General features: G+C 31.6%; 1 protein-coding gene across 3 annotated transcripts; it reads right to left on the bottom strand.

Annotated features, from left to right (window-relative positions):
* Nucleotides 1–800: 800 nt before the first annotated feature.
* LOC148627066 (queuosine 5'-phosphate N-glycosylase/hydrolase-like) lies at nucleotides 801–14487 on the bottom strand. 3 transcript variants are annotated; one of them, XM_088566763.1, is made up of 10 exons: nucleotides 14425–14487; nucleotides 11370–11481; nucleotides 10946–11055; nucleotides 10357–10489; nucleotides 8301–8450; nucleotides 7160–7283; nucleotides 6109–6223; nucleotides 4729–4799; nucleotides 3660–3727; nucleotides 801–2936 (listed from the first exon to the last, which is right to left on the bottom strand). In XM_088566763.1, the coding sequence occupies exons 1-10, from the start codon at nucleotides 14436–14438 to the stop codon at nucleotides 2775–2777; spliced, it is 1059 nt and encodes a 352-aa protein (XP_088422889.1). In that variant the 5' UTR covers nucleotides 14439–14487; the 3' UTR covers nucleotides 801–2774. The 3 variants fall into 3 exon arrangements, with proteins under 3 accessions (XP_088422889.1, XP_088422897.1, XP_088422902.1); XM_088566771.1 differs by having other exon boundaries at nucleotides 14294–14430; XM_088566776.1 differs by lacking the exon at nucleotides 14425–14487 and adding an exon at nucleotides 13992–14275.
* Between the last annotated feature and the right edge of the window lie 388 nt (nucleotides 14488–14875).

The raw sequence follows: 14875 nt of genomic DNA on the forward strand, positions 1-14875 counted from the left end.
CAGGATCCCCCTATGACTTTTGGGTTGACCCTTGATTTGTGTACTCAATCTACAAAAACTGTAAAACATGTATAGGGCTTCATCAATACAAATCCACTTGGAAGTTTATAGAATGGAAATGAAATTGAATGATATATAGACAGACAGGCAAATTAATTTACAGACAGATGACAGCCAGACAGGCAGGAGGGCAGGTGGCTGGGATCAGGCAAACAGGCATACAAGCAGACAGGCAAGCAGGCAGTAAACCCAAACTTTGCTTTAAAAGTACAATAAGACTAAAATATTTTATATAGATGTTTTAATCAAAATCATATACAACTGGTGAAAAATTAACAATATAAAAATCAACATATTTAAAAAATCATTAATCAAAAATGGATGTTTATTATCTTATAATTAATAAAAGAAAAAGGCTTTAATAATTTACTAAGAAGAAAATGTTTTAGTAACTTTTCTCACAGACTCCATTTTTCATCTGCTTGTGACATATAAGGTGTATTAAACTGTTCTTATAAATGTTCACATAGACCCACTTTTTTCAATGGTATATATTAAGGTGTATAAATGCAAGCCATTTTGGAGAAGAAATTATCAAACAATTTTTTATAAAGCATCTAAAGAAAAGCTCCAAAATTTACAATGCAAAACCCCTTAGATTAGACCGCTATCTCCCCTTTAGATATTGAAACTGTGCAATGTTTGTAAACAATAATGCTGCACTGAATTAACAGGATAAGGTTCAGAACTAAAATTTAAGCAGCTCTGGAAAGTTGCTTACTAAAGATTTGTTTGTGCACTGATATAGTCAGTAACTTCAAATTAATGCAAATTTGGAACAGAAGAAGCTGTATCTTCAATCCCAAATACATTTGCACTTGTGAAAATCAAAAGGTAGAAATATATGCATCAGCCTATGTATATTTAATACCTTCATCAAAAACTATATAGTCTAACATATGCATGTATCTCAGAATGTTTCTTAACACATGTCTAATGCCCTTATTAGAAACAAATGCCTCACATCACATACAACAACCAACAAACAGATTGCACAACTGAACAAAAAAGTTTTTTTTATTTCTGTTACAACCAAACATCTCCACAACAAGAGGCTCCAAGGAGCCTGAATCGCCCACCTGGTTGAATTTTCCCTTTTAAAGGCAATAAATTTAACAAGAAGTTGTCCAACAATTATGACTCAGCCAGCACTCCACAGTATTGTAGAACTGCTTAATTTTGGTCTTGTAATCTGATGCTTTATAACCTTCATCACTTTAAAAAATTGTCAAGCATCTGTAAATCTATAAATCTAGTAATAGCTCAAGCCAAGGCCTTCAGGATGCAGTAAAAATTTTCTGAAAAAAAAATTACCCACGGCAAATAAGGTTACCATAGAAACCATGCAAAAATATGCGAAAATTTGCAAAAAAGTTCATAAAATCAGGTTTAAAAATAACAAATTTTTATTTCATCCCCTGAAACTGTCCAAACTTTTTCCTTCGAAAACCCCGTCCTCATATGGGCATCATCGGTTAAGATTTTGAGCTATTTTACTTTGTAATCCACTTATCAAATTTAGCATGGTAGAAAACTGACTTACTTTCACTTTCACAATGAAGTCAAACTGTCATTGAAAAAAAGCCTCTTCAACATTTAAAATATATGAAACATTGCAAAATACTTTTAAAATACCCCTTTTTTCAAAAAATGTTTTATCAACAATAGATTCTTCATTTTTAAGCAACCACCGGTTTCCATTTGTGTCATTTTTCATCCCTAGCCAAAAGTAAGAAACTAAACTAAACTGTGGAGTGCTGGCTCAAGAAGTCTTTGGTAGGGCTTATCATAAGGATCATTTCAACAAATCAAAGTTTCTTTGAATTTATCATAGTTTTCAAGATATTGACTGAAAACTGTTAAAAAAAATGTCATTTTTCCCCTTTCAAGGGCAATAACTCTTACAAGGAGTCATCTGACAACTTTTATCCCTGAAGACTTTTGTAGTCCTAATAATAAGGATCATTTCAGCTACTGAAAGAATTTGGTTAAACCTAAGAGTTTTGGAAATATATGCAAAAAACTAATGTCTGACCCCTATGTTCTGTTTTTAGTTACAGTGGCCATGTTTTTCAACGGATCAAAAATCCCCACATCAGTTCTATGCAGGATACACCAAGAAACATTCATACTAAGTTTGGTTCCAATTGGTCAAGTAGTTTCAGAGGAGAAGAGTTGTGAAAAATTGTAAACGACAACGACGGACGCCAAGTGATGGCAATAGCTCACGTGGCCTTCGGCCAGGTGAGCTAAAAATAGCAAAAATTGTTGAAAAAGGGCAATAACTCCAACATGGTTGAATGGATTAAAACCATAATTTAACCAGAGATAGATCTCATCATGGTGAACACTTTTATTGTCAGAATTAAGCTAAACCTAACGGTTTTGGAGATATATGTGAAAAACTAATGTCTGACCCCTATGTTCTATTTTTAGTAATGGTGGCCATGTTTTTCGACGAATCAAAAATCCCCACATCAGTTCTATGCAGGATACCCTAAGGAACATTTATACCAAATTTGGTTTTAATCAGTCAAGTAGTTTCAGAGGAGAAGAGTTTTGTATAATTGTTAACGACCATGACTAACGCCAAGTGATAGCAATAGCTCACATGGCCTTTGGCTAGGTGAGCAAAAAAAAATGTAACTAAAGGGTAATAGATGCCCCTAACATTTCACTACAGTAACAGTTCTAAAGTCAAATTATTGAGACAACTAGTAGTAGATACATCTAATACGATGAAATGGTACATCAATTTGACTAGCATGGTCTCTACGGTAGTCCCAAAGATAATGGTCAATAATGATTGAGTTAATCAATGCATCCTTGGTACTGTTGTCCTTTGCAAGAAGCTTTCTGGTCTCTTCAGTGACACACTGAATAAATAAAACATAAGGATTATTTGATTGATAATTAATTAATGAATAACCAAAATATTATCATAGAAGAACGCCTAGATTTAAGGAGTGTGTGTAACTTGTTCCGCATATGAGTTAAATCCTCAAGCATTGTTGGCACGAGTGATCATATTTTGGTTATTCACAATAACCAATTGATTATCCTATTTATTATATAGATTTTCTTCATAATTTATCAATATTTTCAACATGAATTTTAAATTCTGTGATTGGCGGATTGATATCTAAGTTGTTATGTTTTGGTGGAAGAAAGTCCTAGACTGAAATTACCAAATTTATTTCACAGTGTGAATTATTGAAATTTATTACACTGGGAACATACGATAAAACACTGCTATCTTTATAATTAAACTTTATAAACTACAATTTTCCCAAATATTTATAAAGGTAAAAAGGGTTCATGAATACTAAAATACCAGAAAATATAATTCACTACATAACATCTGTGTAATTTTATCATTATCTTAACAGATTTGAGTGGTTTAACATCATTAGATTAATATGGTATGTAAGGGAAAAAATGTAGTGATATACATATTTAAAAGATGAATTAATTTCCTTATTTAGTATAGTTTATACATATTTTATTGTTCAAAAAGGATCAAAAGGAATGAGACAACTTTCCCAACTTAGTGGAGTCCTCTCCTTACTTAGTAAATGTAAATCTCAATAGTCATTTACCTCAACAGCCCATATACTAGAACCTCTTATCTCTACCTCATATTTATCACCAGTTTTCATCATTTCACCTGTAAAAATAACTTCAAAGTCATAAGTTCAATCAATTTATTGTAATAAATATCACAAATTGTTTATGGAATGTAACTAATACAACTAGTATAAAGAACTTTGGTTCGATTTACACAGAATAAACCGTGAAGCTGTTAATGTTATGCATACATCAAGACATCAAAATAAAGTTCTTTATACTACCGGTAGATAATATATTCAGATATTAGTTACATTCCTTATAATTTAATATTTTGGCAAAAACTATGATAAATTCATATTAATTTATTTCAATACAAATAACACTTGATATGATTATTTCATTGATAAAAGTAGTCCAGTTAAAAGGGATGTGGTTTAAAGTTCATGACCTACTGTACTGATCAGGTGATCAGAAACTTTTCTATCCATGGTAAAATAAAATGTCGCCATTCTTTCTAGCAATAAAAATGATCATATTAATTTTTTTTTAAAGTAAATAAGACTAAGCCTCTCAATCTATTCCTGTCTGATAATATTTAGAAGTAGCCCCAATACATTGCAGTTTATACATGAGAGAATTCAGATTGTTAGGAGTTTCTGAACCAATAAAATCTATATCCATAAAAATATTAGTGGATCATAATAGGAGGGTTTCCAGGGTCAGAATCCCTCCTTTGCTATTGGAAAATTGTGTCAATTTTGTGCAAAATAGGGCAAATAATAGTCTGGAACCCCTCTAGAACCCCCTTTTCAAAATCTCTTGAATCTGCCACTAAGTGTATTGTTCAATTCATGTATTTCTATATCTCAATTTTCTTATTTCACTGATTAGGGTTACTCTACTAGACATTCTGGTGGTAAATTACCCAAGAAACATTAGATGCATACTACATTTCAAGTTGATATGACAATATCTTGTTATATCTTAAAGAGAATTAATATGATATGAGATTTTTCAACAATGCTATCAACTTTAATCTATCAAACATACTGATATTTCCTTTTGTGCTTAAACCAAATTTGACTTTGAAATGCCTACCCTTTTCTAGGAACTCTTTAAGTTCTTTAGAATAGTCCATGGCTTTAAATTCTACGAGAGCCTGTGGAATTCTGAAAAAAAAAATAAATAGAAAGAATGGGACTTGTTATTAAAATAGCAGATCTAAGTCTCTGCAATGTCAACCTAAGAGCAAATGAAATACAATCAATAAAGAGCCATGCCACCAGCACATGTATGTCTCCTTGATCATGGAAAAATGGAAGCTCTCCTTTTATTCTTGCAATAAACCTCTTAATCACGTCAAATAAAGTAACAGTTGTTTATTGACAAACAACTGCCAAAAGCACATACAATGTAGTACGAATGTTCCACTTCCTAATTATTTAGGGAGGTTGGGTGGGTTTGAACTCTGAAATAAAAATGAAGGAAAACAATGAAAAATGAATATGAGCATATCCTGTGTGGGAAACCACCGCTTGCCAGCTCGCCAAATACAGGTAGATGTGTAATTTTGTGAGTTCTCATTAGCTTACACTCGTCAATTTGGTGACCATCATTTGATTGGCGAGTTCCAAGGAAAGATAACCAGCCAACAGCTTATTTAGGTAAACATTCCTTAACATCATACATTAAAACTATGTTCCCTACATATTAAGAAGTTTAGCTTGATTATGTCAAGTGAATTTTGCACAATTTCATTGACTGGTAAAGCATTGTTAACGATCTGCCATTTTAATTTCAGGTAAATGGGATGTGCCAAAACCTATGCGACAGTCCCGATCTCGTATTAGTAGTCAACAAATTACCTTGGTAATTTATGAAATGTTACCTTGCAAATTAGTTTTTATTGTCAGAATAAAATTGAACAAGAAACAAATGATACACATTTTCTTGTTTCATAATGATGAATCTGTTGAAATATAATTTTATTTTTAAAATATGAGTTCAGAAATGGAGTACTTTAAATACTTGAAAAACTTCAACAGGAGGGAATATTCAAAAAAGGAAAAGTTTTTGATAAATTTAGAAACAAATGAAAAGATAGTTGAAAAAATAAAAAGAAAGGCAGAAGATAGTCAAATCCAAGAGAAAACAGATGATAGTACAGACAAAAAACCAAAAATAAATTGGCTAGTTGAATTTGTACTTGGCTAGCAAGATCAATATTCCACTAGCCAGTATGGCAAGTTGTGAAAAAAATGGTTTCCCACACTGGCATATCTCAATTAATTCAAATCAAATATTTTACTAAGAATTATAAAAATGCTAAAAAGTGCTTTGAGTAAAATTGAGTGGAGAGAAGGAGAGACAGATGAAAAAATGTAGGAACAAAAAAATACCATAAAATTTCTATGAAAAGTAGAAGATATTTAAACTAATAAGCTCACTTAAAATCAAAATTATTCTAATAATTATTACCTATAGTCAGCAAACATAGTTATTGTATCAATATCATGGAACTCTCCATAACCTTTTCCTTCAAAACACGCCCAGATGTCAGCTATCAGAATCTGCACCCTTTTATAGATGGCAACTATAATAAGATTAGAATCAACAAAATAAAACTGAACATAATGCAAGAAATAACACAAATAGAATACTATTCCCCTTCTGGTTCAAATGGAGTCAAATGTTGAATATAAAAACACTTTAGTTCTATCATCTACCTAGGAGTTATTGGACATTAATTATATTCCTTCGTACAGATCAAAATATGATGCCCTACCTTCCAACAAAGTTTCAGAAAACAAACTCAAGCAGATTAGGAGGTCCGCTTACAAGATATTTCATATATTTAAAAACAAAAATGGCAACCATGTTTTTTACCTAGAAACTCCAAAAGTAAATTCGATAAAGCTTTACTATGATAACAAGGACTATAACTAACAAAACAAACAATGTGTGATAACAATAGTTCAATGAACCAATGGTCCAGGTATGTTAAAAAAGAACAAACACATTATAACTAACTAGAAAAACAGTGAGCAATATTCATTAACTTGGTTCTCTCAACTCCCCCATATGATAACATGCATCTTTTAACCTCCATATTGATTTGGATCAAGATCTTAAATAGGATAACCACAACAGGAACATGAATAAAAATTCTGTAAAGTTCCATTCAATTCCATTTGGAGGTGTAAGAGGAGTAACAGATAATAAATGGGTTCCTCCTTGTCCCCATATTCAGAAAAGTCCATGTTTTGCTATGCGAGACCTCAAATTGATTCAGATCAAAATCTAAAATAGGTGGTGCACAATGGGAACATGTAATAAAGAATCTGTGAAAGTTTCATTCAATTCCATTCAGTGGTGTAGGGGGAGTAATGGATAAGAGATAAGTCCCCATGTGTAATGGGAGGAAGGACGAATGACCAACAAAAGCATGAACACTCCAATCACTATATATCCCTAACTTAATAAGTAAACAACTATCTCACTGTATATTAAAGTGATTTACTACAGTTACCTGTTACTCCATTATACTGTGCTTCATCCTTATATGATGGGAATTCCTCCACTACAAGTTTCATTAATGACTGTGCGTTATTACCACACTTCTTTATACAATTGACAAAACTTCCATCATAGTCCTACAAAACAACATCAGGTCTAACTTTAGTTTATGAACCACGTATTCAACCAATGAGCTTTTGGAACATACACAAAAACAGTAATACACAAGTTTTAGTGCACTTGTGTCATGTTGCTGTTGACAAAGGGAACATCAAATCTACTCAAGTGAGCCTGTCTTTGGCAGAAAATCATATTTTCTCTATTTCTATATAAAATGGTCACTTAACTTACTGAATCAGATAGTTTTATGAGTTCTGCATGAAAACCCCCTTTTTATGAAATGCAGGGAAATTCCCATTCTATTTTTAACTCATTGTCTTCTAGGAGCAGCTGTTGCACTGCAAGGTAGTAAACCCCACATGATATTCTTCTTCAGTTAAACTTAAGTTAAAAGCTCCATAACACACTGAACTTAATGAAATTAGCATTTAAGTCTATAGGAAGTGACATTATTGGTTTGTAGCCTTTACATATCCAACTTTCTACAATCCAAGTGTCAAATTATATTATTAACAGAAAACAGAATGGTATAAATATCCAGTAAAATGTTTATAAAAAAGTTGTTCTTGCTTCCTGGAGGTCTTACTTAGTACTTATAACCAACAGCATTCTGTCAGGAATTTATGTCTATCCATATTCTTAAAGCCAGTAACAAACACTATACCTTCACTGATATCATTAAAGATGGTTATTGGCCTATAAAGGACTAGCTGAAAGCATAGTATCTGTTATTGGCAGAGGACTGACAAACATTCCTGAAGGCATAGTGTCTGTTATTGGCACATAGAAGCGGACAAACATTCCTGAAGCCATTGTGTCAGTTATTGGTATATAGAGGACTAACAAACATTCCTGAAGACATAGTGTCCGTTATTGGCATATAAAGGACTGACAAACATATTTGAAAGCATAGTATCTGTTATTGCCCTTTAGAGGAAAGATACCTTCAGGGATGTGTGTATTACTTCTATAGGCCAGTAACAGACATTACCCTTTCAGGAATAACTTTAATGACAATATAGTTGACATCTGACCTTGAGGAGCTTTCTGCCAGCTTCCTGAAGGACTTGAACTCTCTCCTCTAACAAAGGAATTTCATATTGTGAATCAGATTTCAATACATCTGCCAGTTTCTCCTTGGTGATGTCAGCATAGAAGTTAGGATCTGTTAATTTTATACCATTCTGTAAGCAAAAATCACTGTTAGTCAATTGAATATCTTATATTCAATTTTTTACAGATAATATGTATTACAGTTCTTCTGAATTTATCAATAGACTGTACATATGGACAATTTTTTCCCAAAGACTATGCATACATTATCCAGATTTAAAAGTTCAATCAATTCAGCTTCATACTTCTATGAGTACATACAATTTCAGTGTTATATTTACATACCCTCTGACCTATCATTATTTCAGTAATAATTAATTTTGTGTTATTTTGTGGTCTCTAAATGTTCATCCCAGAAAATAATGTACTTTTTGTACATACAAACTGTAATTTTACATTAAAAAATTAAATTCAGCAAAGAATGAAGTTCATTTGTAGCATTCAATAGCATCCTGTGTGAAACACCACCGAAAAAAAAAATTAATATCAAATTTGTTATGGGATATTTTAATAACAGCAGTCTGTCAAGCACTTTCTGGGTCCAAAAAATTAAGAAATCAGGAAATAATTTTCTTAAAAATCAGGAGATTATCAGGAATTCTTTAACATAAAAAGTAATGTAATTATAAAAAATTCCACGAAAATGGCCGTCTTCCAGTGATCTAGGTCATATTTTGGTCTATATGGTATTTTAGACAAAACCAAAAATAAAACAATTAATCTCATGATCTATAAGTGTATAAAGTTTCATATAGATTAATTGGACCTTATGTCCTCCAGTTTTCAACATCAATACAAAAATATAAAACAGAAAGACAAAAACATAAGAAAATTCCTATTATAGCTGCCTATATGATGTGACATTTATTGAGGAAAAGTCACAATCTGAATGTAAAACATCAACCCAATGAATACACAATATCATTTTTCACAATATACATTCAATAGTACTTGTATAATACTATGAATTATATTAATATTTCAACAATTATTTTGTTTGTTTGTGGTGCAAAGGTTCAAAATCTGGAATTATCAGGAGTTTCTCTGGAAAATTCAGGAAAAAATCAATAATAATTAGAAAAATCACGAGTCACTTGACAGACTGTGATAGTTAAATGTTTTCCATGGCTGCTTAATCCATATACACAATCTTATCATGATTAAACATTCATGTAAAGCACTGAGACATGGGTTTTCATTAGGAGTATAAATGTGAATTGTTCTGGATAATATTCAGTTGTATGAAATAATATCCTGATTACAATTAGGAATACCTCTAGCTATTTTATAATAACTTTAAGTAATATTATAAATCTAGCAGTGGAAACAATTTAATAGGTGTGGAAATTTTTTCATAGTCAAATAATATCTTCTGAAAAAAAAAATGATGTGAAGTACTATCCACAAGACAAAATTTCGTCCAGATAGTATTATGTCTTATACATACTTTTGGCACTCATTAAAATAGTTTGTTTCCTCAAAAATATTAGATTTTATTTTTACAGTATTCATATCAACAGTGGTCATCTAAAAAAAATGATAAGTTCAGGGCCTAATCTGGACATTGATAACAAGAAGATTTAGTAGAATTTTGTTTGAAAAATATCAACATATTGACATTTTTTGTTTATGTAAAATATTACAAAAACTTCTTCCTGTCAAAGACAAATGGAAGAAGTGAGCACAAACAAGGAGAAGTTTTTACTCATTTCTCCCTCTAGATAAGGCCCTGTATTTTCCTGTTCAGCAGGTTCAAGCAAAGATAACTTATATTATGCATAATGTAAACCAGGAATATATCATAACAAACAATACATTTATTTGTGGCAACTGACATAGTGGCAATATAACCTTTTTGATCTTTTGATCTTTTGATCTTTACTCAATGTAAACATTTTGAGTGCAATATGTATATCTTAGTCAAGCTGTTTTTGCATTCTAAAAAAATTAAAGGAAAAAATCTACACCCAATCCTACATCTAAAGCTCTGTTGAGAGCAGCTATCCAGGACCAGTAACCAGTATATTCCTTCCCTTCGTATTTAACCATAAATTTCTTCGTTTCATCTCCTGACCAAAAGGAAAAGTTCAACGTATCTGCCACAAATATCCTAAAATATACAATAACATCAACATAATACATTTAATTTCCATAACAGACTTAAAATAGTGCTTTTTAATTTTTTTTCAATTTTGACCCATTGATATGACAAATACGTTACTAATAACAAGTAAAGATCAAACTCCCATTCTAAGCCAGAGAATAAAAACATACATGACTTTTTAACCACTGATTGGTGATTAATTTTTCTGCAGCAATTTTCTACACTTTTACATTTTTCAAGTTTTCTACAAATTTTGATGGAGAAATCTATTCTCCTTCAGCCTAATATAGATTTAAACGATTTCCCTTCTCTCTATGGTAAAATTAAGATTTTAATTTACTCACTAAAGCCTACATGTTAAAGATGTTAATTTAAGTACCATCTTGAGTGGAGAAATAATTTAAACCACTTATACCTGAAGAAGAAACTATATGCATCAGAAATTCATATATCAATAGCTACCAATCTACAACATCTCTGGCATTGGTCGGATTCACAGTCTGAGGGTTAAGTTCATGTGCTTTCTTCCATGATTCAATATTGTAGGTGTTACCTTTTACACAATGGTACATCTGAAATGTGGCAACAATTTATATTCTCTCTGCAAACAAAATTCACTACAAACATCATACCTAGCCTATCCAGTAATTAAAAATTGCTAAGTGACCAAGGTACCAGCAATAAGCACAGTAAAATTTATCATGGCTCAAGATGTAGTAGTTTTTTCAGAAAATAATGTGGAATCTAAAATTATCTTACCTATTTGTAGTTCTTTTAGAAAATCTGATTTGAAAGCTATAATTTTTTAACTTTTCACCAAGTTGCCATATTAACAATAATTTCTGAATTAACAGCTGTCAATATCAATCAGTTTGAAAATACATACAACTTCGGCTAACTTCTTGACACCTTCCATATTCACAGTCACATCTTTACTTCCTTTAGCAATCAGTTTAGCTGCTTCCTTAGGCAAAATGACTGGTCCCATGTTATTGTACCTGGAATACAAACAAGAGGCTCCAAGGAGCCTGAATCGCTCACCCAGTTAAATTGTCTTTCAATGGCAATAAATTTAACAAGAAGTTGTGTAACAACTTTGACTCAAAAAGACTTTGGTAGGACTTATCATAAGGACCATTACATGGCTTATCAAATTTTAACATTAAAATTTGACCACAGACATATCTCATTATGCTGCACACTTACCCTATGTCTGAATCTGGCTAAACTTAAGGGTTTTGGAGATATATATGAACAAGAGGCTCCCAGGAGCCGGCATTGCTCACCTGGTTGTATTTGGCGTTTCAAAGGCAATAAATTTAACTAGCAGTTGTCCAACAATTTTGCCTCAAGAAGTCTTTGGTAGGACTAATCATAAGATTCATTTCAACAATAAAAGTTTCTTTCAATCTATTATAGTTTTCAATTTATTGACTGAAAACTGTAAAAAAAAGAAAAAAAAAAAAAAAAAAAGAAAGTCATTTTTTCCCTTTCAAGGGCAGTAACTCTTACAAGGAGTCATCTGACAACTTTTATCCCTGAAAGCTTTTGTAGTCCTAATAATATGGATCATTTCAGCTACTGAAAGAATTTGACTAAACCCAAAAGTTTTGGAAATATATGCAAAAACTACTGTCTGACCCCTATGTTCTAATTTTAGTAACAGCGGCCATGTTTTTGACGGCTCAAAAATTCCCACATCAGTTCTATGCAGGATACACCAAGGAATATTCATACCAAGTTTAATTCCAATTGATCAAATAAAGTCAAAGGAGAAGATTTTTGAAAGAAATAATATTAAAAATCGTAAAAAAAACGCCATAAAAGGGCAATAACTCCAACAAGGCTTAACTAATTGAAACGAATATTAAACTACATATATATCTCATCGTGCTGAACACTTTTACACATGTCAGAATTTGGCTAAACCTAACAGTTTTGGAGATATATGCGAAAAATTAGTCTGACCCCGATGTTTTATTTTTAGTAACAGCAGCCATGTTTTTTGACAGATCAAAAATCTAAAAACAACTTTTGTGCAAGATACTCCAAGGAACATTCATAACAAGTTTGGTTCTGATTGGTCAAGTAGTGTCTGAGGAAAAGATTTTTTAAAGAAATAATGTCGAAAAAGGGCAACAACTACTAAATGGCTTGACAGATTAAAATGAAAATTTGATTATTGATAGATCTCATCATGCTTAATATTTTTTTTCTGTCAGAATTTGGCTAAACCTAACGGTTTTGGAGATATATGTGAAAAACTATGGTTTAACCCCTATGTTCTATTTTTAGTAACGGCGTCCATGTTTCTTGTTGGATCAAAAATCTAAACACAAATTTTGTGCAAGATACCCTAAGGAACATCTTTGCAAAGTTTCATATAATTCCAATTAATCTGAGTATCCAATTAATACGAATATCATATGGACTAATGTTCTTCAAGAGATGAATACGAAAATTATACTTTTCCATTACGGGAATATAAGAGATGATCACATGTTGTAAATTTGACCTTTTTTGTTGGTTGAAAAATATAGTTGTATAGTAACTAATTTATTTTATGGGTTTACACTGGATTTCGTTACATGATAGTATTTCATTTAGTTTAGATCCAATGCATATACTAAACTAGCAAAAAATAGCTTATATATATAATGTAGATTTTCTTCTCTTTTTCTTTTTTGCTCAAACTTTTTAATTACTTAATGTTGATGAATTTGTGTCAATACAATGTTTTTTTTGGTCGTAGGATTTAAAAGTACTGGTACCCCTTCAGTAAGGAATGGTTTAAATCATTTTCTACTCTTAAAGGTAACTGGTTTTCAATAAGCACACATTTTCAATCAAGACTAGGCTGACTGTATTGTAAATTACTTTCTCCAATGAAAATTGTAGAAAACTCAAAAAATATTATTTAGCTGTACTTCTCATGGAAATTTCATAAAATTCCCAATATAAAAAAGTTGTACATATTTCATCCCATGTTATCAAAGTTTCCATTCAGTTTTATTTAAATTGCGTAACATTTGAGTTTCTTTTTAGTTCATTTTGTCAATAGACCCTTTCATGGTAACTGTGGGGTAGTAGAAGAGCAAGTGTAGAGCATGGTCAAAATGCACTTCCGTGAGGAAAATTCAATTGTTCTACCAAGCCCTCTCTAATGGAAGTGTATATATTGAGCATGTTCATACAATAAAGGGTCTAACTATCTTTAACTCAAAATTACAATTCATTTAAAGAGGCTCTTTTAGGATATTTTCGAAAGCATATTTTTTTAGTTTGTTTTTTTTTCTGTTGGAAGAAGTATCAGGAACAATCTTTAAGGGTTTATTTTCAAAGATAAAAATGCACATCTTGTAAAAGAAAACTCTGCATGATTTATATATAGATTTTTGTATAGATTATATACTTCTACTTTGAAGTAAGACCTTGTGTACCTTACCAAACAACTTGGTGTTTAATATAACAAAGCTATTTAAATGTAATGCATTGTATCCAGTCTTACTTTTTGAATGTAGTTGGTTAAACAAAGCAATAATTTTTTATTGATCACAGATCCACTGCGGCACTGGCAGAGGCCGGGAAACTGCCCATCATTTATCTCATTCTATCAATTTCTACATACATTTAGGCATCTCAATGTTTTGTTTCAATGACACTTGACTACTGTATAATTAATCCCTAAAGGGCCTTATGTATTATATCTGTGTTTTTTTTTAAACATCTTTTTAATTAACTAGCTGTCACAGTGTCCGATACAAATCTCTCATTATTAAACGTAACATTAACAACCAGGGATATTTTTACTTGAGGGTATATTAAAATGTTTTTTTTTCCACATTTCTGTTTTAGTGCAGCACAAAGGTAAATGAATTTCATTTGCATTTTCCTCCTTGCCAAAACAAGCCTGTGAAAACTGACTTAACATGTGGATTTACCCAAGGGATGTCATAGGGAAAGGGGAAGGAAACAGAGAAATATCCCGCAAGAAAATGGCGATTATTTCCTCTCGGAAAAGCTTTCGGTTCTTTAAAAATGCCCGATAAATATATAAAGTAACGCTGTGTTCTCGCTAACGAGATGTTCATTTCATTGGCCGTAAACTTAACCGAAACATAAAATTTAGCGACAAATATGCCGAAGTTCATAAGCAAGCTGCTGGTAAAAAAAAAACACAATGGAGAAAATTTTAATTTGTTTTGTGTTTTTCGTAGAAGGTTTGGAATTATCTCAAACTACGATTTTCAGGTTCATTTATATTCACCTTAATGTGTCACTTACTTTTTGGTGGAATATATGTGAGTACACGAAACACAAATTCACACGCTACTTCCGGTTGACATTCGGTTGAAATCGGGAATTTCCGACGTCAAAATTACATTAGACAGG

Source organism: Perna viridis, chromosome 1 (genome assembly GCF_037379345.1).
Source record: "Perna viridis isolate PV_CMFRI_1.1 ecotype Kerala chromosome 1, ASM3737934v1, whole genome shotgun sequence".
Classification (NCBI taxonomy): Eukaryota; Metazoa; Mollusca; class Bivalvia; order Mytilida; family Mytilidae; genus Perna; species Perna viridis.